This window comes from Rhinolophus sinicus, linkage group LG04 (assembly GCF_036562045.2).
Source record: "Rhinolophus sinicus isolate RSC01 linkage group LG04, ASM3656204v1, whole genome shotgun sequence".
Taxonomy (NCBI): domain Eukaryota; kingdom Metazoa; phylum Chordata; class Mammalia; order Chiroptera; family Rhinolophidae; genus Rhinolophus; species Rhinolophus sinicus.
Genome location: NC_133754.1, coordinates 168324345 through 168350791, shown reverse-complemented (window position 1 = coordinate 168350791; position 26447 = coordinate 168324345). Strand labels below are relative to the sequence as shown.

Genomic DNA, 26447 nt, shown 5'->3' with positions numbered 1-26447 from the left:
ACTTGTGTAATGCTTTAGAGCTTACAAAGTCCTTTCACAGAAATTAGGGATTGTTTTTCCTCATGCTGTAGATAAGAAAATGAGAGGAAGGAAAAAAGAGCAGTCAGAATCCAAATAGCTTTCGTGCCTCACACAATCTGATTTCTGTCTCTCCTGATATTTTTGACCAATGGGAGACAGTAGGAGTGCAAACCAGCCAGGAGCAGGAGTTCCCGTAGTCTGCCATCTACTACTGGCTGAAATACTGGGTGAGTTCCTCACTTAGTCTCTGTTTCCTCATCCATAAGATGGTTATAATGATGTTTTATGGAAGAGCTATTTCAAAGCCATGAAGATTAAGTGTGTCAATGTTTAAAATATCTTAGAACACTGCCCGCCATGGAATAAACACTACTTAAAATGTTTGTTCTTCCTTTCTCTTCTAGTGCTTTTTTAAAAATTGGATGTAAACAATTCTGTTAAACACTGTGTGTACTACTTTACAGACAAACCAAAACATACTATTTAATAGAATAAGTTCAAATTTGCCTTCTTCATACTCTGGTTTGTGGCCCATAAGATTTTAGAACACCGACAGATTCTTATGTTAAACCAATTATCCAGAACTGTTAATAAGTCCTATCATTTGAATACTAAAAGGAATATGAAAGAATTGATTATTGGCTTTAAGGATGGTGAAAGTTAAGATTTTTGTGAGTGTGCACGTGCGTACATGCGTGTGTGTACATGTTAAAGGAAAATCCAGAAAGTTCTCAATGTGGGAGAGGCTTATGTGCACATGGGGGGCCATCTAGTGGCAGATACAGTCATATTCCACCAACTGAGGTAGTATGTTTGGGAATTTAGGTAAAGCGTTTGGGAGTCAATTGCTGTTGTTCTGCAGCTTTGGTTTCACATGGTTGCTTCAGAAGGGAAAGCTCAGTATATAGACATTGAAACGTCCATAATCCTGAATGCTTTGCTCCTTGTTCTTGGAACATTGCACTTACTCCTCGTGTTGGGTGCAGAAGTCTCCAGCCGCGCTACATAACCTGTGAACCTAACTAGTTATATGCTCTATAACAGGGAGACAAACTGGTTGAGAAGGTCTAGAGGTCCAAGCCTACAGGAAGCAATGGCTGGGAGTATTTCTACCATCTTCGTTGAGACCATTGCTTTTATAGGAGCCATGTGATATATAAGCCAACGTCAATGGGCTACAGTAGGTGTCCCACAAGGCCAGTTATGGACAACCCAACCAGTGACCATGCAGCCCAGCGTGGCCAACTCCTCCCAACACACAAGACCTCCCTATCACTGGAGGTCAGTCACAGGGCTGACACAAACCCCAAGGCCTGTGGCCCTTCCCGCTTCTGCAAAGGAGCAGCAAGGCCCTGCAGGACGTGCTCCTGCAAAGCCACCTCCCTCCCTGAGTCTGGCTCAGCACACTTCTCCAACATGTGTATGTCCCTGGTCCTTCGCTTGAAAAGCCCAGTAACCAGGGAAAGGAGTGACACGTGGCTCATGAAGTCAAGTATAAGAAGTTCATGAAGTCTGTGAGGTTCCAAGTAGAGAGGTTGGGCCTTTGTCCTCTCGGGAACCCCAGCACCCAACACAAGGGCTTGTACAAAGTCGACCCTGGGTATCCGTGGAATTGAGTGGGGCATGTACCCGTGTGCACGCTTGCTCCCCATCTTCTCCTCTCATCTGGGCCAGGGTTAAGGGTATAGGGGTGTTCCCTTTTGGACAGGGAATTCCTCCCAGAGCAAATCAGTCACATGCATCCTTGGATTTCCAAGTCCAGCCAGGGCCAAGGGGACAGTAAGTGTCTGGGGAGAGACAGGCCCTGCTATGAGGCTGTGCGGCTTTCTACTCTGAGGGCTAGCTGAGGAGTGGCTGATGAGATAAGTTCACAGACGCACTCCACCTTTCAATAAATTGAACTCGACAGAATCAGCACATTAAAAAATAATTCAATGATAAGATGTCTCACCTGACAAAGGACTACAAGCAGGGCTTCCTGGGGTATCCAGCTACTTGACTGCATTAAAATGATGGTTTTACTGTACAGCTTCTCAGGGACCCAGTGCAATGTAAAATGAGGGACTGCTCAATTGACTCCATAATGAAAGAATGCTGCTGTTCTGAGCTCATGCTCCTATCAAGGCTAGAGACAAACAAGATCCACAGAGGACGAGCTCTACGATGCTGTAGGAAAAGGAGGACAAAAGGATACTAACAGGAGCTGGTAACCCATTGTGTGCTAGGCATTGATTAGACACTTAACATAATTAACGAAGGTAAGCCTCACAAGAGCCAAAGGAGACTCGTCATGGATTTCACTTTGCGGATGGGTGGATGGGTTACACAGCTTGCCCCAGGTCCCATGCAATTGAGGTGCAGAGCTGAGATTCAGATCAAGGTGGGTCAGCGCTGAAGAATGTAATCCTGTCACTGCCCCGTACTAAGCCCCTGCACAGCCTTTTGGAACCCTAGGGGAGAAGAACCCCCAGTTCATGGTAGAACTGCTCAGGCTCAAAATACTGTTGAAATATAAACAACAATAACAAAGACAGGTGAGCAGGTCTAGAACGGGTTGTGAGGTTGGAAGTTTCCTTTCATAGGCCAGCAATGCCTCCCCAGGTTGCTCTCCAGAACCCTGGGCTGTGTCTGTCTGATGCTTTCTCTGGCCCAGGCTGATCTTAGGATTGTTGAATGACTGGTTTTATTTGCTCTCTGGTGTTCTGAGCCATCTGTTGGTAGATCGTTTTCCTCAGTCCTGAAAAATTCAACTTAAACTGGCCACCTGCCCAGCTGGTTCCCAGTCTACCTTTGAGTTCTCTACCTCCCCCTTTCTCTAAACGTAGCATTGATTGAACGAGCACCCTAATTTCACTCCTGGATTTGTTACAACTCCCCTACGCTGAAACTTTGCATCATACTCCATAGTCCCTAGGATAAATTCTAAGTCCCTCAGCTTAGAATTCAAAGCCCTCTGTGATTAGTTCTAACCTGCTATTCTAGTCTTTTCTCCAGAGTTGCTTCTACAGTTAGGTCTGTGATTATCCTGTCTTCAAACAGATGGCAGGTCCTGTGCAGAAGGAACACCCCGGGGCCAGCCATGCTTGGACCAATGAAGAGAGTGACTCCGTGAGAGCAGCAATCGACTGTTTACTGTCCTCCCTGTTTCATGCTCCTCTCGCTTCCCTGGGAGAGATGACATACCAGTGACAATGTACAAATGGAGCCAGGCCCCTTCAGCTGTTTACAGCAGGTGGCTGAGCTGTGAAGATCCAAATGAGTTTGGTCAGGATGAAGCGTCCGTGACAAGCACCGCACATTGCCAGTTAAGCTCCATTCTAACACGTATGTGGCCACAGTCTTCTAACGATCCTCCAGTAAGGAAGTCCAGCTATAGATCTGAGATCCGACTTGAGGCTGAAAGGGGCCAAGACCTCACTAAGGTCAAGGAAGGACCCCCATTTTCCAGTCTGCTTTTATCTAATACATCTGTGTGCATCGGTTCCATTTCAATGACAGCCACTCAGCTCATAGCCCAACACAGCCTTCATATTTCATTTCCTATGAGCCTGGAGTTTCCTTCTAAATAACTGAAGCATATTAATCTTGACTTACTATCTTTTATTATTACATTTTTAAGTGGAATCGTCACTGCTTTAAAAGATTCAGGTGGTAACAGTTCCCGGTTGAGACCACAATATACTGTCTGAAGTCAAAGTTAACTCTTGGTGGTAAGAAATACTTCTTGGAAGGGGACCTTCTAACATCAAATGATGAGAATCGTAAGCAATAGAAAGCTAAGCCCAGAAGCTTCAGGAGACCTCTGAATACCCAAAGTTAAGAGACTTTGAAGAGTTGTCTCCCATTATAATTGAGTGGATTATTGGTCTCTTGAGGGTAGTAATTGTATCATCTTCATCTCTGTATCTCTAATCTAGCTTGGCCTCCATCATAAGCATTTGATAAATGTTTATTGAATGAATAATCTTAGAAAGATTAATCTCAGCCAAATACCACTGGGGGGGGGGAAGCCCAAATTCTAAGACCCTTAATGTTGATTCCTTTCTCTGAATTCCTGCTGTAGTGAGACCAGGTACGACATCGCTCTCTCAGCACCTGTTAAAGGCTATTCCATCCATCAAGAACATAGACTGTTAGATCCATAGGAGCAGGGGAGAAAACTGACCTCTTTTCTATAATTCCAACACGTTGCCTACTGCTACGTACAATGATGCTCAATGAATATCTATTTGATAACCTTGTTCCAGATGCATATTACATCAACTACTTGAGGGCAATTAGTTGTGAGCATGGACATTTGTTCATGGCAGTACTTGTCCATATTTCTAGGTAAATGAAGTCCATGTCAAGAAAACAATCTCCTTCCATTAGTCCATGTCGTAAATACATGTCAATCAAAGTAATGGGGACAAAAAAAAAAAGCCTAATTTTCATTTGTAAATACCTATGCAGAGAGAAATCTTACAAGCATTTAAGATTAACCCATAGCAACTGTGTTACTTTCCTTCTTTTGTTCCTCCTTCCAGTAAATATGTATGAAAGTCCTTTGAATCAGGCAGTGTGTGAGGCTCTAGGAATACAAAAGCAAATACTATACTCTTTGCCTCCAGGAAGCCGAGGCTGGAGGAGGATAGAGAGGAAATAGCTTCATCTGTGCTATGATACAGTAAGTTCTTGGCCAAAAATGCCCTTGGGGGACATTAGACCAATGTTCAGGGCTTAGGGAAAATGGTATCTTAACTTGGGCCTGAAGAATGAGTAGGAATTAGCCAAGTAAAGAGGAGCTGAAGAGTGTTCCTGGCAGAAGGGACAGCACGTACAAAGAACTTGATGCTGAGAGAACTTGGTACCTCCAGGGAACTGCAGGGAGTGAGTGGAGTAGCCAGTGATGGGAGGAAGAGGCGATCATGGGAGATAAGTCCAGAGAAGTAAGCAGAGGTCATATCACAAATGACTCTCTGAGCCATATGAAGGCGTTTGGACGTTATCTTATAGTCCAAGGGGGAATGGGTGATGGTTTTCAAGCTGGAGAGTGACATCATTAGATAGAAATTTCGAAAGATACTTCTGGTGGCTGGGCAGAGTTTGGATGAGAAGGACACCATGCTGGAGGAAGAGAGACTGGGTAAGAAGCTGTTGCAGCAATCCACGCGAGAGATAATGATACGTGGACTGGTGTCATAGCAGTGGGGATGGAAAAGAGTGGAAGGATTCTGGAAATACTTGTGATATAAAATTACTAAATAGATAAGGGGTTGAGGGGGATGAGGCATCAAGGATGATGCCTTGGTTTCAGACTTGGGCAATTAGGTGCACAGTGGGCTTTTCAATGAGATTAAGAACCAACGAGAGGAAACAAATTAGGGAGCATTCAATTTCTGCCATGTTGGGTTTTAGGTGTTTGGGGGAAATTCAAGTAAATATGGAAATATGGCCAGGAGGTGGTTGGTTGTACGGGTAGCTCTAGAGAAAAAAATTGAGATACAAAAATGTTTGTATTTCAGAAGCCATGGGAACAGACATTCAGAGAGAATGTGAGAAGTAAGAAGAGCACAAAGAAGTAAGAAGAGCACAAAGAACCAACATTTCAAGGATGGACAGAGGAAGAGAAGATAGAAAATCATGGATATTGTTACGTCAAGTAACCAGGGAGGTGGCTGCTTTAAGAAATAGGAAGGCTATAGCAGTCTCAAGTTCTGATCAACAGTCAGCTAAGGAGGGGAATAAAATGTCTCCATTGCACTTAGCCACTAAATAATCATTGGTGACTTGGAAAGTACAGGGTGAGAGGACATTCAGGAGCATGAATGGTAGATGAGGAGGTAGATGGAGCATGGACGACTGCTCCAAGTACGGGGCTCCAAGAGGAGGAAGGAGAGGATAGTTAGTGAAAAGGGGGTTTGGAGTCAATAGCGTTTGTTTGACGAGGAGAAGAATATTTTATAACCAATGGCTGCTCCAAAGTCAGCTACATATAACTAGGATCTTCGCAAAGTACTGTCTTGTTTTTATCGGAACTCCTAATTTTTAATCTCTAGATTGACTTTTAAAAAGTGCAATAACTCAGCATGTTGGGTATATGCTAATTAAGTAAACATCTGTCACTTATCAGCTCTTAGGACTCTGAACATAATATTTCTAATACACACACAGAATCATGAATTTAGCACTCTGAAAAATGTATCTTCAAATGGCTGTGAGAAGACTTTTGAGAATGTTTCCTCATCTGTAAAATGATATGGAGAGAACGCTTTGGAAAACGGGAGTGTGTATGAACACGTATGTGCATAGTGAACTTGTACTTGAAATATTAGTACCTTGACCTTGATGTTTCTATGACAGGGGCAGGTGTGAAGGGTGTAATTGTTGCAAAGGGAGTAGGATACCACTGCTTATGTGACCTTTTTGTTCAAATTCTTTTTTTTTTTTTATGAAAGAGGTATCCATATTAATTCTCTTTAGAGAACAGAGACAATCACAAATAGGTTTCATAGGACACTTAAGTAAATTATTTGCACTGTTAAATCATAAATATTTTTAGTTTGTTAATGTGGTTACCTATAATAATATTTTAGTGCAAACTTCCATACTGCAGTGATTAAAGAACATTTAGTCTAAACAGTTAATGGGCCCCTCCACACCCCCAGTCTTATTGAATGAGCTGGTAGCAAACACAGTGGAGCTTTGGTGACATGAGCAGCATGTTCCTACAAAGGTCATTTCTAAAATGGTGATATGGACTCATCCTCCAAAAGAAAAAAACAACTGTATGTCTATATTATTTTTTATAGTGAACAGAGGGAGTATAAATTCGAACATAATTCAGAATTGAATTAACCCCCTCTAATAAATGGATATTTAAAAAAATTGGTCTGAGAATCATTCCATTTGCTTGAAGCAAACATAGGTTTTGAGTCATGGTAGATAAATACCAACTGTCATTGTTGCCAGCCACTATTTTGAGAATTTTACATGTTTTACCTCATTTGATCCTCACAACAATCCTCAAAGTATATAGTTTGAATATTTCCATTTTACAGATAAGGAAACTGAGGCACAAAATATGAAGTAACCTGTACAAGGCCATAAGAAGTGATGAAGTGAAGATTCGAATCCAGCGGGAATGCTTGCTCTTGACCCTATGCCACTCTGCCTCCCATGATGGGAGCGAGGTTGGCCTCAGGACGCTCTGCTAAAATGTTGAGTGGTGAATATTTAAACCTTGTGGAAAACCCATATTTCCTGTTACTAGAATTCTGTAGCATGGGATTCACATCTAAGGAGTGGTAAAAAGAACTTGGGGGCAGCCGATGGCTCAGTTGGTTAGAGTGCAAGCTCTGAACAATAGGTTTGCCTGTTTGATTCCCACATGGGCCAGTGAACTGCACCTTCCACAACTAGATTGAAGGACAATGACTGATGGGTCCTGGAAAAACACACTGTTCCCTAATATTCCCCAATAAAAAAATAATTTAAAAAAATAAATTGGAAAAAAAAAGAACTTGGAGCTAATTACTAAGTGAAGCAAAACTTGGCAGAGGAAAATTCTAGTTAGGACATTTCAAAGCCTATGAAATAGTATCATCTAAAGAGAAGACTGAGGAGCATCTTAATAATGTTCTTTATCAGAGCTGCATCTGACTCCATTAGACATATTCAGAATGTAAGTGCCACCATCCTTGAGATATAAGGATGTCCCTTCTGACCCTCCGCCAGTAGGGATTGTGCCCTGAGGAAGCCATGTCTCCTTTCTCCCTGTGACTCCATGAACAGTGTCACAGCCATGACAGTGCTGACCAAAGGAAAAGCCACTCAATTGTAGAACCTCCCCTCCCTTCTTTAAAAATAGGCGATGTGTGGGTCACTCAGAAATGCTGTAAGTGTAGTCCTACCTGAAGTCAGAAGGCTGAACAAGCCCGTCACCAATGCTCGCTTCCAGCTCTCGGATGATTTTTTAAACATGGAGAATCTTAGAGAATGAAGAGCCAAGTTTTACTTCTGCTTTCCCAGATCAAAACATCTCCTTGGGCCTCCTCTGTGGCCTGACAAAACATTCTTAGGCTGTCCCTAAGGAGAGCAATTTTATTTTTGTTCCTATTTACAGATTCAGCTGGGACATTAACTGATTTTCTCAAGATCAAAACCAAGACATCCGTGCGGCTAATAGTAAAACATCAGTGTCTTAGATTCCTGTCCTTTGCTTAACAGAGCAGACCCCAGCACCTGCAGATTACCCTGTATGGAAAGCCTGAGTTGTGTTTATGAAACAGCTGCTCCCAAGAAAACCATAACATTCTAGGGCATTCATTTGGAATTTGTGATTCCTTGTCAGGGGCTGAAATTGTTTTTGCATTAGTTACAGGAAACACACGGCAGCGATGAAAGAGCAAAGCTTCCTAGCTTTAGTTCCAGGAAGCTCCCTGGCTTGCTGGGTCATTCTGAGAGCCCTGCGGTCCTCACCTTCAAGGTGAGATGTCTGGGAAGGGGCTGGGCCTAAGGACTCTCCAAGTTGGTGTGGTTTTTTGTTTGTTTGTTGTTTTGTGTTTTTTTTCCCCAGATCTAAAGATGAATGGTACAAAAAGACGACAATGACAATATTTAAACATTTAGGCAAAAATAAGTGGTCTCGGGACACATATTCATCTCTCTGCCATTTGTTTTGCCGCAGCACTTCTCAAACTCTCTGTGGTCAAGGACTGGGGTTTTAGCCCAACTCGTCACAGACCAAGACGAGCACTTGTCTCAACTCAGTGCCACTCCCCAGATTCGACAACACCCAACTGGGTCTATTCAAGGAGATGGGTCCACTGATCATCTGCTTGGTGGTCACAATGAGGCCAAACGGCTATTAAAGTTTCCAAACACCTTCCTGGCAACGTCTGTCCTTATCTTGTCACAGAGGTAAGAAACAGGTGCCTAACCAGAAGTCTATGGACCATGCTTTGAATAGCACTGGGTTTAGCCATTTTTCTCTAGCAAAGCAAGGGCCCTTAGGAGCTGAGCAGGGCATCATCACTCAGCTAAACTAGATGATTTTTTTAAAAGTAAGCAACTGGAAAGCAAAAAGTTACTTAAAAAATAAGTAAATAACCTGCTGAGATAACGCCAGCCTCTCACCCTGTTCCACCTGGTCTGCCCCACAACTGGTCTAGATCCTCCTCAAATCCATGTATCATATTGTCCGACTTTGTCTGTCCTTGGAGTTGTTCTTTTTCATCCTCTCCTTTAGCTGACAGGTCCTGAGAAGCCCTGGAATTCCTGCTGAGGGCTCAGTGGGTAACAGATGGAAGCTGATCTCACAGTCGGAAGGAACCTGAGAGGGGGCAGCTGCCTGGGGACAGAAGCGTCTCGCCCTTGAAAGGTAGGAGCCACCCCACTTTCAGCACTGTGCTCCCAGACTCCCTTCCCTCCTCTGCCTGGACCTCAGAGTGGGGAGAACTGACGCATCCAGAGTCACCATTGGACTCATGTGCCCAGCTGCAGCTGCTTCGGAAACAGCATGCTAGGCCGAAAACATCCGTCTCAGCTGCTTCTGGAAACAGATGGGGAGGCGGGTAAAATCAAACCAATTGGGGTTATTCACATATTGCACATTGTCACATCACTTTATTATTTTTATAATAAAAGCTAAAACTCTATTGGGCACCAAGTCCTGGACAGCTCTAATCACTTTGCATATATTAATTTCATCATCACCTCTACCCAATAAAGTGTATCTCATTATTATCTTCTTTTTTGTAGAAGAGAAAACTGAAGTAGAACGAGGCTAAAAGAACTTGCCTAAGATTGTACAGGCAGTCAGTGGAGACCTTGGACTTGAACCCAGCAAGTTCATGTCTGTAACCACAGCCTCACACTGTTTCTGGATGGAAATGTTGGTTTTGAACCTCATGACAAGCCGATGGATGATCTCAGGCTGATGCAAATTAGTTAAATTAAAAATATAAATTTATTGAACGACCTTCTAGGCATCACGCAGTGTTCTAGGATCTTGGGGTACACAGAGTGGGTGTAGTGTGTTGAATGGTGGCCTCCCCTAAAAAGACATATGCACATCCTAACCCCTGGAACCTGGGAACGTGAACTATTTGGAAAAAGGGGTTTTTGCAGATGTAATTAATTTAAGGATTTCAAGATGAGATTATCCAGGATTATCTGGATGGGTCCTAAATCCAATGGCAAGTGTCCCTATGAGAAACAGAAGAGGGGAAGACACAGGAAGAAGAGGAGAAAGCCATGTGAAGATGGAGGCAGAGATTAGAGTGATTCAGCCACAAGCCAAGGAACCCCTGGAACCACCAGAAGCTGGAAGAGGCTGGAAGGATCCTCCCCTGCAGCCTTCAGAGGGAGCATAGCTCTTCTGACATCTTGATTTTGAACTTCTGGCCTCCAGAACTGGGACAGAATACACTTTTGATGTTTTTTAAGGCACCCAGTTTGTGGTCATTTGTTACAGAGCCTCAAGAAACGAATACAGTGAATAACCAATCATGTCCTCGCTCTCATAAAATTTATATCCTGGTCGGGAACAAATAGAATGTAATGGAGTGTAGTGATGTGATGTGATGTGATGTGATGTGATGTGATGTGATGTGATGTGATGTGATGTGATGTGATGAAAAAAGAGAAGCACATTTGCTTAACAGGGAAAATACACATTCTCCTCAAATATCACCTTCTCCAGAAAGTCTTACCTGCACTTCCTAACCTGATTGTTAAGTATTCTTCCCCGTATATGTTCCCATAGGCCCTTTTCAGACTGAGCTTTCCCATCCTTTTATAATTGATGAATTACTTGTCTGTATTCCCCAGTGGCCTGTAAAAAGCTTCATCTCCCCATCTTTTCCACCCTTACCTGAGATTAGGTAAGAATATGGGAAACTGGGACTATCTTAATGACCAGCAAGAAGGAGGCCACTTGAGACCAAGAAAGGAGCAGGGCCACTCTACATGCTTGTGCAGCTTATTTCTGCCCAAGGCCACTGGCCAAGGGAGCAAAACAGGCTGGAGTCCAGCCAGTGGTCTTCCCCATGTGGCGTTGCATTTTCTAACTGGCACAAAAGAGCCATGTGCCTGAGCAATGGCCTAGAATGCCTCTGGCGTTTAGAGATGTCCCATCCTCCCAGCCAGGATCTGATCAAAGTGGCAACCCTCATGCCACACAGTATGGCAGTGCTTAAAATCCTTCCTCCAGGCACCCAGACTGGGGTGATACTCTATAGTGCAGAAGTGTCCCTGAACGCTCACAGATACTCTCTGTGCACTGGCAGCATTTGGATATTATTCACTTTTTTCCTTTGCCTTTCTACAGGCAAAAGAGAAACAAACAGGAGCCCCCAGGATCCCTGCAGTGGGTATTATTTTAGCAGAGACTCTGTTTCAAAGGAGATAAAAGGGCGAGCAGGTGGGAGGTGCTTTGGGTCAGCCCGAGGCAGTGGTCTTGTCTTTCACGTGTGGCTTTAGAGAAGTCACACCTAGGCCTCCATCCCTTAATCCTTCTTTTAAGGATTTTAAGATTAATAAAAATAAAGGGGACACAACGTAATAATAAAAGGAACATTCAAACAAAAATATAATAATAAGAAAGGCTAGGCTTTAAATATGCCACAAACAACCTAGGCTCTGAGGTAGATTGTATTTTCCAAATCTGGCTGCAGAAATGTCTCTCATCCCACATGCTCCTTCATGGTGTGACCCTACCACTGACCCTACCATCAAGAGACAGAGTCTAATTCCCCACTCCTTGAATCTGAGTTGGCATTAGTGGCTCAGTTGGAACCAGTAAGACATAGCAGAAGTGATGCTGTGAGACTTTCAGGCCGAGGACAGAAGCCTTGCAGCTTCCAGCTGGCTCTCTTGCAGTGCTTTCTGTCCAGACACTCCCCCTTGAGGTGCTCCTTGGCATAACCCAGCTACCTTGTGGTGAGAAGGCCAAGCCTGTGGAGGGGCCATGTGGAGGTGCCCTGGACATTAGTCCCAGCCTTTGAGACACCCCAGTTCATGTCCTAGACATGCAATGAAGAAGTCTCCAGGTGATTCTAGCACCCAACCCCTTGAGTCACCTCCAGCCATTTGCGTCTTCCCAGCTGAGAGCTGCGCTACACAGACAAGCCATCCCTGCTGCTCAAATTCCTGACTCAGAATCTGTGGGCATAATAATCCTCAATTCTTCATTTTGTACATCTAACTGCACATGTACTAAAAATAGGTTCTCAAAAAAGAGAGGGGAACAAGGATGTAGGTAAATCCCTCCTAAACCTGATGTCTCCTAAACCTATCCCGTCTATCTATTGCTGTGTACCCCTCTCCTCTCACCTGGCTTGAAATTCCCACTGTTAGGGTTCACACCTGGGGTGAGACATTCAAAGAATCCTTGGTGGCAGAAGTTGCTTTTAGAGTGGGAGAAAGAAAAGGGGTGATTATTCTAGTGTCCCTGCATGAGTTTGCTAGGCAACTGGAATCTTAGAATGAGAGAGGGTTTGTGCATCTTATCTACCATTTGCCACCTTGGAGGACTCAAGGCTTGGACCTGAGTGAGGGAAGGAGAAACTGGAAAAATCAATAGAGGCAGGCCTTGCCAAGACAAGCCTCAAGCAGCCTGGGTCTCACAGAACTCTTCTCTGGGGCCCCAGCAATAAAAAGAGGGGGATGCAAAGTGGGACTGTGCCCAGGAGATTAAGTTGGCTCCAGGCCCTGGTGGTGGAGGTGACAAGTCAGCCTGCCTAAGCATGCCTGCTCCTTGTCAAAGTCTGCCTGGGTCCCCATGGTCACTGGACCACAGCCACCAGACTCAACTGTAAGGCCTCCATGTTTTAAGATTGTAGGCTGTTCTAGCTAGAAAGGATCGAAGAGACTATCCACCGCCTTCAGGAAGCACAACTGGTGAAGACTGTGCAAGGAAACATCAATAGAGTCCTGCTGTTTTCGTCTCAAGAATATAGAAGGGTTAGAAATGACCACATTATATGCTAGAGGGGTGGGAAAATACTATTTTCAAAGCTCTTTGTAGAGGGGAAACTTGAGGCATGGCAATCATAGGCCAGAAAGCCTGGGACGAGCTGCACAATGCCTTCAATAACAGCGATTGTTCTAAGGGCTGGAAAATGCCAAGCATTCCCAGTGTGGCTCTTATGCGGTCAGTGCATGGATGGAATTCTCCCACTGTTTTTATAGTTCTGGACACCTCAAATCCCATTTACCTGACCAATAATGAGGCGATTATTATGGAGCCTACAAAACGCACATAAGAAGCTTCGGGAACATCTGGCAGGAGGCTCTTCCACCACTGCCTCTAAGAAACACACATGCACTGTTGACAGGCTTGAGAGCAATTCCCGAGTGCTTCCTCCCTTACCTGTCTCAGCCTCCTAAGCTGACCACAGACCACAAGCAACCAGATTCCACAGTCTGTGAAGAGGGACTTTTCTGTGTGGTCCCAGAGAACAGGTAGAAATTGCAGAGAACACATTAGGTTGGTGCAAAAGCAATTGCGGTTTTTGCCATTATTTTTAAACTTTTAAACCACAATTGCTTTTGCACCAACCTAATAATTTTCATCCCCTAGGAGGACCCTTTATAATAATGAGAGTTGTCACTTTTTAAGGAAGCGAGTTTCCTGCTACTTTCAGTCTTGGGTAAGAGACAGTTTATTGACTCCCACTCACTGAGTTTATTGCAAATTCAAGTGTCAGATAGAAGTGATCCAGATAACACCTCAGTTATGCATACTCTAAGATTCTACAGTTTTATGAGCTGTCATAAAATCACTGCCTTTGCAAAATCAGCACAGCGCTGGATGAAAAAAAAAAAAAGTCAACCAATTCTTTTAAACCAATGTTCATGGCTCAGTGCTCAAGAGAAGCTTCATTCTTTCAAGCAACTGAAACACTTTATGTCATTGTGCACCAAGAATCATTAATGTTATCTTCACAATTCTTTTTAAGGTTATATATTCTGAATCTACCTACTTGATGGGTGACTTTTATCTTAGTATCAACACCTGTAACTCCAGGCTTTAGAGCAGTTGTTCTCAATTGGGGGCTATTCCCCCACCCCCCATGGGACATTAAGCAAAGCTTGGAGACATTTTTGATTGTTGTGATTGGCGGCAGGGAAGGGGGTGGTGCTACTGGCGTCTACTGGGCAGAGGCCAGGATGCTGCTACATATCCTGCGAAGCACAGGACGGCCCCTACGACAGATAATTATCCAGCCCAAAATGTCAATCATGCTGCTATGGAGAATCCCTGTTCGAGAAGGATGGAGGAGAAAACAATAACAACAGCACTACTCTGACTTCCTTCCTGACAGCCGACTCTCCTTGGCAATTCACAAATGCACATGCTCTCTACACATTACAGCAACTCTTCCTGGTGGGCATTGTGAGCCCCAGTACACAGGTGAAAAAACTCAAGTCCGGAGAGGTTCTATGGCTTATCCAAGATCAAACAACTCATAAACGCAGAACGAGATCACACACCAAGGTCAGTCAAACTCTAAGGTCCAGGTTCCCAATGAGCATCCTCTGTCGGGAGCCCTTTGCAGAACCACACAGCCAAGCAAGTGCACTCAGCAGCAAAAGGGCTTTGGAAATCGACAGGAACCAAGCCGAACAATGGTGGCTGTATTTCCTGAAAGATCCTGAAGGGGGAAGCCTCAGGGGGAAGAGTGCTTACCATGACCACTCACAACGGATTGAAGCTCAGCCCATTTTGCGGCACTGCTTCCTGAAGGAGCATTTGTGGGGTCTGAGGAAGGAGGAGCACTGTTACCTGTCCATCCACCTACACCATGAGGTGAACTTCAGTGCGATTTTACTGAATACCACAGGTCTCGGAAATTATTAGCTTAACATAACTAATTTTGTTGCGATTTTTGAGAATGTGCTTTGGAGTCAGGCAGAGGCAAGTTCAAATACTCACTCCTTCACTTATTAATGAGGTCATTCGGGGCAGTGAGTTACTGTACAGGCTAAGCCTCAGGTCTCCCGACTGTATTACGGGCATCATTATCATCACGACTACTTCATGGGAGTATTATGAGGATGAAATGAGAACATTAATGAAGGAGTGAAAGCCAAAAAGCTAGGTCAGTACCCAGACCACAGTCAGAGACCAATGAATATTAGATGATATAGTGATAGCACTGTATCACTTATGGTTTATAGTATATATAGTTTTATTTTGGTGAAACAAAAAGAACGGGGATGAGAACAGAGCTGGATGGCTGAACGGGGCTGTGTGGGGTGGGGCACAGGCTAGGAGGGCACAGATGTGGAATGCCAATGTGGAGTGCCCCACGCCCTGCTGCAAAGCACATCACGGACTTAAAAATACCAAGCAGGAAGAACACAATAAATCCCAAGCAAGTATCTTCTGTGACTGCAATGAACATCTCTGTGGTTAGCTTTTCTAGAACAGTTATGTGTGGGTAACTGTCGTCTTCTTGGTTGCCAAAATCCTATAATATGACAACACACAGGCTTATGCCTGATGTCTTCAGTCTTCTGCTCTGAGACTTAAGAACACGGAAAGGCGAATCCTGGTATCCAACAAAGGCACACTGAGAATCAGATGCATAAATCAGAAGCAGAAAGGAACCAGTCCACTTACATCTTGGATTTTCTTTTTAAAAAGCTGCATGGCCCTCTCTGGGTTCACAACTGGGACTTCAATATTTTATTCAATGAAATCTTTGACGTGACATGTTTTGGAACTGACAGCTGTTCAGATGAGTTAGTCACCTCTGTGATGAGTCAGTTACACACGGGGCTTTTGTTTCCTGAGAACTTAACCTCTTTCCCCAATTCTCGCCTGTCTCCAAAACCACTTCCTGCCACAGTAGTGACATTTCTCTGCACAGGTATACTTGTTCAGAAAAGCGATCTCTAGCCAACCTCCCAAATTCGAGGATCTCAGAATACCAGCACTGGAAGATCCTGAGAGATGTCTCACTAACAGGTGAGAAATCCAAGGCCAGAGAGAATGAGAAACTTGCCCAACGTCACAGAAAATTTTCCGCAGAGCTAGAATTAACACCCTAGCTTTGCGGCAGCTCATTCCATTTCCATGTACTATTCCAGGAGGTTTCTCATCTTCACGGAGCTAATTCCAAGGCAGGGAGCAAATTTTTCCCATATTTCTCACTCATCAAAGAAAGTGAAGAACACTGTATTTCAAACACTTGAGTAAAACCTGATGACATTAGAAAGAGACTCTTAAGTGGGGAAATCACAGTGCAAGCAACAAAACTTGTTGATCAGAGCAGACGTGAAATAGACAGGGCTTGTGTGGATCTAGTTGCCTAAAATCTCCAAAAGCATCAATGAGAGGCCCACATGTGGCCCCCAGGGACCCCTCACATACAGTGATGGTGTGGGCAATGGTTGATAATGGGCCCATGCCAGAAACAATCCTTTGGGCTTTGTCAATATGACACTCTAATGGGAAATGAAGCATACAGAAGATGTGACATTCAAAATTTTCAAAAAAGAAAATTAATAAAAGAAATCTATATACAGATTTTGCTTTCAACAAGTCTGATTTTTTTAAAGCCTGTTTTCTTCTGGTTTCAAGTGAGCCAAGAATATAATCCATAGACTGGGGATCCTGACATTACCCCAGAAAAAGTTGGGCAAAAAACCAATAACCTATTTATCCATTGTATATCCATTGTAACCTATTTATCTCGTCTTCCTTTCCCGCCATCTTGATGTCGTCACGTAAGGCTACGGTGCTCTTCATCGTGGAAAAATGGTAGAATTGTCTGGCCTTTAGAAAAGTGGCCTGCTTTCCTGACCTGCATCATTTTCAGTCTGGTAAACCAAGACTGTTTCTAATCAAGTTCACATGGAAGCTTGGCTCCACTGTGGGGCCTATGGCGGCAAGATCTGAGCTCTCTGCCAGATAGACAGCTCTACTCCCACCTACAGTCCCAAAGTAGGTTTCAAATTTCCCTGAGTCTAAGCACTGAGGCTTAGAATCAGTCTGAAATCAAGGGTCAGCGTTGTCCTTCTTTATCTGTTTGTGTGAAATCAATTTTCTTATAAACACAATTTACTTGTCACTTCCCTTGGGGGTTTCTAGATATTAAAATGGGATTTCACTTGTGGTCTATTCTTTTTTTCCATGTATAACGATCGTTCTTGAGCCTGACCATGCCAAAGAATTACTTGGGGCACTCTTTAAAAAACATAAATTACAGGGCTCTTCACTGGGGAGTCACTGAATCAACATTTCCTGGGAATGAGGCCTGGGAATCTGTAATTTTACGAAGCTTCCCAGGTGATTCTAATACTCAGGATTTAATACTCTAGTTACATATTTCCTTTCCTCTTTCATCCCCCGCTTCCTCCCTCTCTCCCTCCCCCCGTTGTGGGCTGCCCTAAAAAAATCTAAGCACTGCATATAATAGTTTGAGAAGAGAGACAACATTCTCAGTTCTAAAACAACACCAATTTACGACTAACATTTTGGAAGAAACCATGTCTGTAAACCTGGAACTTCTTGTATGGCTACTGGCACTGTAAAACATTTTAGAATCAGACTTAGAAAGGTGATGATGTTCTTTCTTCTTGAAGACAGCTAGGGAAATAGACATATGTCTAATCCTCATGCTTTATTTTAAGTTTTTATCGTATTCAGAATGGCCCAGACATAAAAAATTTAGACGTGGCCTAAGTTCTATATACGCTTGAAGTTCTGAGTTAAGTTGCTATTATCTCTTCTTGTTCTAAACTAAATGACCCAGATTTGCCTTCATCTTTTCTTGTAGGCATTCTCCCTGTTCTTTGATTACTATGCTCTCTTGGTCCTTCAGGATCTTCAAGCCACTCTTGGTTCGCCAACAGGACTAAAATACCTTCAAGGCACAACTGTACTAAGATATTTTATAGTTTGAAAAGAGTCCATACATCTCTTTTAGGAGAATCTAATTTGTTGCTAGGGAGGGACTTGAGACTAGTAGACCCAAATCTAAAGATCTACAGATTAATGCTTTGCTTCAAACAAAGTTTTGTTCAGACTTTCTTTTATTTAGTGGTCCTGCTGCATCTGATCTGTAGACAGTTTCTGGGATTCTTATATAAAGATCAGATTCTGAATTTGATCTCTAAGTGCACAACTCTGCCCCACCCCAAACCTGAACCACGGTTCTTGCTATGAATCGACTGTGCCCAGGCCACTTGGTCCCTAGGGTTTTCCCAAGTTGGACTGGAGAGTAAACTCCCATGCTCCCTCTGCCAGGTAGGGGTCCCCCGAGGCACAGTGCACCCATCCCAATCCTTGTATTCAGCACATACTCGTAGTTGTGGAGTGTCGACTTGGTGCCAACCCATCATTGTGATTATGTAAAACCAGTAAGAAAGGGACTGGTAAGAAAGTCTTGTTATGACTGGAACTTTTAATAAGAATAAAGACCAAGATGCTGTATCGTGTCAACTGTCACTGCAGCTGAACGCACCATAGACCTGTCATTTTGAGACTTAAAAACAATCCTCCTATAAAACCATTTCTCAGAGCTGCTTTTTCCTCTCTAACTTATTGTCAGTATTTCCAGTATTCCTTGGTTCCCTCATCATATCTAAGATGCAGTAAGCTGAGCCACTATTGAGGAGAGGGAACCCAGGACTCTGAGTTACTTCATCCTGCCCCCTCCCCCTTTCTGTCCTCTGGGCTTCTAACAGGAAGTCCTTTCCTTTCCAGGGTCCTGGAGGTACTTGTCCTCACAAGCCTATGCTAGTATTTATAGGATTAAAATGTTCTTTTTGCCAATGGTATACACACACACACACACACACACACCCTTTTGTATTCTAAGAAAAAGTATGTGTGTACACACATATATGTATACATTCACACGCGTATGTATGTATGTATATGTACACATACACATATCCTACACAAACTTTTTCTTACCCAGTTTCCCCCACAAGCCAAGTTTAGCCAAACTGCTCTGAGAGCTCTTTAAAGAGCTCAAGCAAAGTAAGGACAGAGGCCTGTGGGGCTTTTCCCTTTGGTGCCACTGCATTCATTCACTCTTGGGTATCAGTGGCTGGCTGGTAGCAAGGTAGCTGTGACCCTTTGTGTATTAACAGAGCTCATCCCTTTAGGAGAATACGACGAAGCTCTCTGGGGTGAGGTTTCAGGCAGAATTTGGTGGGATAAGGTAGAGGGGGAGATTTGGCTCTAAGGCATCTACACTCACCACCTTCCACTGCCATCTCATATCTCTGGCTAGGTGTCCTGGGACCCGACATGGCTCCCATTTCTAAGTGGAAACCTACATTTCTGCTCCTCTGTGAGCCTGGCCAGCCACTGGCCATAGGAAGGTCACATATCTCCCAGACTGAAATGTTCAGAACCTGGCTGAGGACTATAAAGGAAGCAACTCACCGTCTGAGCAGTGAAAGCAGACCATACAAAGTTAATTTTTAGAGCACAGGTACATTCAGGGCTCATATACTCTTCATTTCAATCTCAAGGCTCTTGGCTACAGTTTTCCCATTTCAAACTGATCAAATAGAGCAAATTTGAAAACAGATCCACTACAGCAGCAATAACAGCTAACAGCCTTTGCCAAAGGAGGAAAAAGAAGCTGATAGAACTCACTCAAAAAGGGGCCCTTAGTGAAGGGGCAAGCTGCTTACGACAGCTTCCTGGTTCCTGAAGACATCACTGAACTAACTGTGTGACAACCCAATACAATAATTAGTACTCAGATGAATAATTCTGGGTGATCTGGAAAAGTTTCAATGGTATCAATATATGGACTCTGTTTAGGAAGATAATTCTAAAGCGCTGGGAAAGGTGACGGCATTGAACACGGCTCCCTAGAGGACAGTAGTGGTAACTGCACGGTAAAACCACAAGCTGGGGGCTGTGGCTGTGAAACCACCTACCTCTGAATGTTATCTTCAAGTTGTTTGACTCTGAATTCATCTTCCTCAGACTGCCGCCTCCTGGCTTCCTCCTCTTCGGCATTTCCCGCTGGTACACCCTGCAGCAGCCATTTTTCCCGAAGCACTTTGGACTGCGGGAATGAGAGAAGAGAAGAGACTAGGTGATACCTTTTAGCCCACAGCCTCCTCGCCACCTACAGAGACACGTTTTCGCACCGCTCCTCATCAGTGTTCGCCTAAATCGCAGCTTTCACCTCCTCACTAATGTGGCTCCCTTCTTCCCTCCCATCCAACCCCTTAGCGAGCCACCAGAAGGCGGGTTGAAACTCCCTAAAATGAAGAGCAAGGCGAGGAAAGTATATGAAAGAATTTATTTGGGTTTCTATTATTACATGGACCCTAGACGGCAGATGGCAGCTACTGGATGTCTACAGAGGCTGGACCCTGGGCATCATGGCTGAGTGTCCCCGTGGTCACGTGGGTGGTCACAGGAATGGACCACTGTGAGGATGAACCCCCACGTCTGCTAGAAGCAGGACATGTGACCAGTTCTCCTAGACAAAAGATACACAATTCCACAGACTCTCATTTTGACATGGGATTGAGGGCTACTTACTATGAACCTATTAAACAGTTACTAAATATTACAAACATTTAGTAATAGTAAGTCAGAATTCACTAGTGATTCTGATTCACCATTCTACTGAGAAGTCTGGCAGCCATTCAGCATTGTGGAGACTCTGCTGGATGCACATGAGTAAGCGCTAATGGCTGGGATTCCTGCATTTCCAGATGGACCTTTTGTTAGCAACGCATCATCCGTGTGGCGACCAGGTAGCCATGGTTTTCATTGGTGTTATTCTTGTTTTGTAATTATAGGTCATTGTTGATGGAGATCTGTTTGGTTACTCTTAGAGTACAGAGAGAAGCATATTTATTGCACTTGACCTGTGGCTTTCCATTAATTAAAGACATGAGTCTGTTCATATGTAAGTGATTGTTAACTGCTGCTAACTTGATTGCAGACAGGAACCAAACCCTCGCTCCAATATGCTTAAACAATTATACACCATTGGTAACATGTTGCCTGTAAATGCATTATAAAGAAATAGTTTGCAGCTACCACTAAGTATAAAAAAGTATTCAAAAATTTATAGAACATTTTTAAGTAATACAAAATCATGTGTAAAAACTCACAGTATAATTTGTTTACTTGGTTGCTCTCTCTTATTGACTGAATTGTGCCCCCCATTCATACGTTGAAGTCCGAACCCCTACTACTTCAGAATGTAACTGTATTTGGAAATAGGTCTTGAAGGTTAAATGAGGTCATTCGGGTGGGCTCTAATCCACCATGACTGGTGTCCTCAAAAGAAGAAGAGATAGGACGCACACAGAAAAAAAGACCATGTAAAGACACCTGAGGAAGACAGCCAACTACGAGCCAGGGAGAGAGCATTTGAAGAAACTAACCCTGCTGACACCTTAATCTTGGACTTCTAACCTCTAGAATTGTGAACAAATAAATTTCTGTTGTTTAAGCCACCTAGTCTGTGGTATTTATTATGGCAACCCTAGCAACTACTACATTCCCCAAGGCTTTATCACAGAGATTTTTTTTTTCCCTCTTGGAAAGTGGGAATGGGTGGATAAATTGGTTGCTCTTCCTAAATGGGCTGCAGAAGAAAAAACTATTCAGAACCACTGTTCTCCATTCAAGCCACTCAAAATTCCCCAAACAAACCATGCTCACATACTGCGAGAGGCCATGTCAAACAGGAGTTAACAGCCTCGATTCTGGAGCGAGTCTGCCATTTACTAGCTGTGACCGTGGACAGGCTCCTTAGCCTCACCAAGCCTCAGTTTCCTCATCTGTGAAATGGACATGACGACAGTGCCTATCGCAGGCTTGTTATGAGGATTAAATGAGTTCATACACTGAAAGTGTTAGAGAAATGCTTATGACTGTTGTTCATCCTGTTCTCTTGGCCTCTAGCCCTTACACCTGAGAAACAACAGGTAAAATGCCACCTGAGAAGCCTTCTTCCACTAATGCTGGCAGGATCAATGGCTCTCTGCTCTGTCTCCTATAGCAGAAAACATGCTCTAGAGCACTGTCATACTGTCCTCAAATTATTTCTTTTTAAATCTTCCCCCCTCTTGACTCCCAGCTCCTCAAAGGTTGGGACTATTCCATATTCACCTTTGCATCTCACTATCACACGTAGCCAGTTACAGTGACTAAATGAACAAATGGGTGAACCAGAAAGTTCTCTGTTTTCTTTCCTTCTAATTACTGGGGTGGGGGTGGGTTGGGGGGGGGGGGGAACGTGTCATACTTTCAGAGTGCCTCCTGTGCTAAAATGTTTGACATTAACCTAATTCAACGCATAGAAGGTAAAAAACCCTTTTTGAGGATTTGGGGAGGCAGATATGCTGGCAACCCTTGTCTTGGTGTGTGGACCCTTCTGGAACAGCAGCCACGGACAGTCTGGCTGTCTCTGCCCCAGCAGGGATGCTCGGCAGCGAGGGCTTCTTCAAAAGCGAGGAAGTGGTTTCTTTTGGGAATGTTCTCTCTGCTCTCTTCCCACAGTGCCTCCTGCCACCAAGGGAAGGGTTTAACCCCCTCATTTCTGGGTGATTTTGCCCCAGCCATCAATCAGTACCTCTGACAAAAGCAGCCTGGTGACCAGGGACATGGAAAGCCCATATGCCCCTAGATTTTTCTCTTTTCTGGAGATGGCAGTGATGTCACCAAAACATCCCCAATAGCTGATGCCAGGAAGACAGGCGCTAACAGAATAAGATAGTAGGCCTAGTGTCAGGGAAGTCTGTTGCACAAAGGTGTTCTGACGTTATAAAAAACAAAAACGCACAGTTGGTTTTTCAATTGGCCCCAAAGTCATACTGTCAGGGGAAGCCACCAATTCAAACACATTTACCTCCAAAGGCTTCCTTAACCCACTGCAGATCCCCTCATGTTATGTCTGAGGGTGACTGTATCTGGGCCTCGGATTAGAAGGCACTTGTGCATTCTGATCCCACACGTCCACCATAGCACTGGCTCCCCTGTACTGTTCTGGCTCTTACTGGCTGCCTGCATGTCTCAGAATTAAGTGACAAGCAGAGCTCAGCAGAAGTGAAAATTGAAAGTAAAAATTTTTCTTTTTTATGCCCTTCCTGTCCAAATAACATACATCAACAAAATGTATCATAGCATCCAGGTGCTAAGAACGGTCAAAACGTCGCATTTGTTAAATGGATGCAACTGCAAAGAGTCAAGACAAGGAAAGAGGAGACGGAGAGCTGGCAATGGGCAGACCGAGCCTTGACACGGGCTCCTGAAAGGCAGGGGGAAGGAGAGAGCTCCTAAAGCAAATCTGCTTCTTGCTCTGCAGGCCTGGCTACCTTTGACTAACAAAAGGAGAACAGAGCCTCCCAAACTGCAGTATGCCGAAGGGTCAGCAGGAGAGCTCACCCAGACACAGACTCCAGGGCCCCAACCCCACAGATGTTGATTCTGTGAATCCGGGCCAGGCCTAGGAATCTGAATTTTAACTGGCTCCCAGCTTATGAAGTTGTTGATGCAGCTGGTCTGAGGACCACAATTTGAGTAGTGCTGTACGAGGACCTGTGACGATCCAAATGCCTAAAGAAGGCATTTCCCACTGGCTAGCCAAACACACTGACACACAAAGGAACGCCTCATCCTCTTACACACAGGTTCTCTCCTCCTGCATCCCCATCTCGGGAGCAGTGGGTTCTCTACCAGTGGGTTCCATATTGATGCGCTCCCTGCCGCACATCCCTGAGTCCCTTATAGTCAAGGGCTGTATCTTTTTATTCATCCACAGAGGGACATGCAAGGTTGTAGTGGTGATAATAAATATGTGATGAATGAATGAATTACTGGAAAACCATGCATGCACACTGTATTTTAGCAAATATAAAAATCTTAGGCTAGAAAGACCTTACAGATCACCTAATCAAAGCTTTCCCCCACCCCAGACTTATTGATGTGTAATTGACAAATACAATTGTATTCATTTAAAGTGTACAATGTGATTAATCAAATCCTTTTAATCTACAGATAAAGTAGCTGAGGTTAAGCAAGTTTTCAAGGTGATCTAGGTAGTGAGAAGTATGTGGAGTAAGTGGGAATTGGGAGATGAATCAGGAGTAGTAAGTTTCCAATTTTTCCCCCCCAATCACTTGTAATTTTTATATAGGCATATGTAATAATCTTTTTACTTTATAATTCTGGCTTTGGTGTAATACATAAATAAGACTTCCTCACCCAGAGACTATAAAAATATTTAACTGTGATTTATTCTTATACTTGTATGATTTTACTTTTTACTCCAAATCTGTCATTCACCTGTAACTGACATTGACTGCATTCGTGGGTGACAGAATCTGAGTACCTTGAATTTTGTAATACAAAATGGATTAAATGCAGGGTGGGGAAATAGTTGTGTTCGTCTTCTCATTCAATTGTGTGCCCCCTTCTTTCTCCTTCCCCTTCCCCTGGAACACTCCTCTTCCTCTCCACGGACTCTTAATTAGAACTTGGTCTGGTATTCAGGTTTTGTTACCTGATTTGGTCCACACAGAAGCCAACCCAAGACTTCTGATAGAAGAAACCAAGTCTTAACTTCCGTTCAAGCTCTGTGCACAGGGGAGATGTGATGGGGAAAAGGATGGGATGTCAAGTCTCTTTACACTATGTACCCTGACTGTCTGTTCAATATTTTAAAATTTTAAATTGGCCTTTCACACAGACTAGTAATTAAGAAAAGCCTAAAATTAGTGCTAAAGGTTCGTAAGAGTGAGTGAGACACACTGTAATATCTTTGCAGCAACGCTCCTGATACCTTCAGGCTATTCAGCAAATGACCTTGGTGGGTTGACAATAAATATCACACAGGGTCACAATTCAGTTTTGTTTTTTTTTTCAATCTTCTTGAAAGAAAAGGTTGTGGTTTTTAAAATATAATGACAATTTTCATAGCTTGGATTAGAGGAAAGCGCTGGTCAGGGTTCCCTGCTCATGAATAAATAAGTTAAAGGCAGCTTATGAATTGAAGATGTGGTATTAGCAATTCGATTCTGACATTGCTGACTCTGTCCCACAAACCTTTATAAATGTGACAGTTCCAAAGGGATTCATATGACAATACACACTGAGTGCCTACTCTGTGTTGGGACCTTGAACTGACCAATAAAAGAGACAAACCTCTGGTAATTCAACCAGGAGGCAAAAGGGAATATTACATTCATTCTCTTCTGGTAGACTACGATAGTTGATTTATTTATTTTTAAACACACATTATCACAAGCCACATAATAAAAAACGATAAAAATAAATAATTGTCTCCATGGACTAAAAAGCCAAGACAGCTTTTCAAAATAAGAATAATAATAGCTCTTGCCTTATGAAGTATTATAATACGTTAAAAACCTAGAGGGATTAAATGAGGATGGTACTGGCACAGGAATGGCAGATTAATGAAATAAAAAGAATCTACAAATGGTGGACTCCAGGATAAGTGAGAAATATGTGTGTGATCAAGAAGACACTGAAATCAGTGAGGAAAAGGATGAATTAATCAATACATCATGTTGAGACAACTGGCTCACCATCAATAAAATGTAAAGTTATTCCTTACCTCATGTCTTAAAGAAAAAAAATTCTAGCCGGGTTAAAACTGAATACTGAAGTATAAGAAACATCAGAGGTCACTGTTTAGAATTAAGATGTTCTTTCTGAGGGCAACATCAAAGTCAGGAATCATAAAGTAAAAGATTATTAGATGTGATTTCATGAAAATTATCAAGTTTTGTATGAGAATTTTAAAAACCCCATATACAATAGTCAAAAAAGAGGTTGAGGTTAATGTATGTTGGATACAAATGTTAATATAATTTCATTTTACTCATAGTCTGATGAGACATGTGAACAGGAGTTACATATCTTAACCTACAAAACTATACGAGGGAGAAAGTGTAGAAGGAAGTACCTGTGTGGATTATATTTGAAAGACAAGTACACACAATTGTTATGGTTTTTTCTTTATATTTTCCTGTACTTTTAAATCTTGCTTTGCAATGCTCATGCATTCCTTCCTTTTTAATGAGTAAAAATTAACATAGCTATTAAAATTGCTTACTGGTCCCATATGTGAGCATTTCTTAGAAATTCTTACATCACAAATATTAGATTAAATACATCTAAGGTTCTTGTAAAAAGAAATCTGAGTTTAATTTGTCCAGGACTTCAAGGCATCTGCAGGTTTCTTAATCGCTGGGGTGTAGCAGCTAATATTTCAGCATTTCATACTTCGGTTTTTCACTGCATTATAGAATTTGTTCATTGTCCGTATGTACCGTAATGATATTCCATTTTGTGGGATTACTTACTGGATAGCCCTAAATATTGTAATTAGCAAGTATATGAATCAAATATACAAGTATCAAAACTATTGTCTTGCATTCTATTTATTTGCTTTGATAACAGACCAGTGAATCTG

The 26447-nt window shown here is 43.1% G+C and overlaps 1 protein-coding gene across 9 annotated transcripts in view; it reads right to left on the bottom strand.

Annotated features, from left to right (window-relative positions):
* PALM2AKAP2 (PALM2 and AKAP2 fusion) overlaps window positions 1-26447 on the bottom strand; it is a 418214-nt gene that overhangs the window by 221637 nt on the left and 170130 nt on the right. For all 9 annotated transcript variants that reach the window (XM_019734167.2, XM_019734168.2, XM_019734170.2 and 6 more), the window contains one exon: window positions 19918-20048. In XM_019734167.2, the coding sequence (XP_019589726.2) occupies window positions 19918-20048 (131 nt within the window). The remainder of the gene's footprint in view (window positions 1-19917; window positions 20049-26447) is intronic.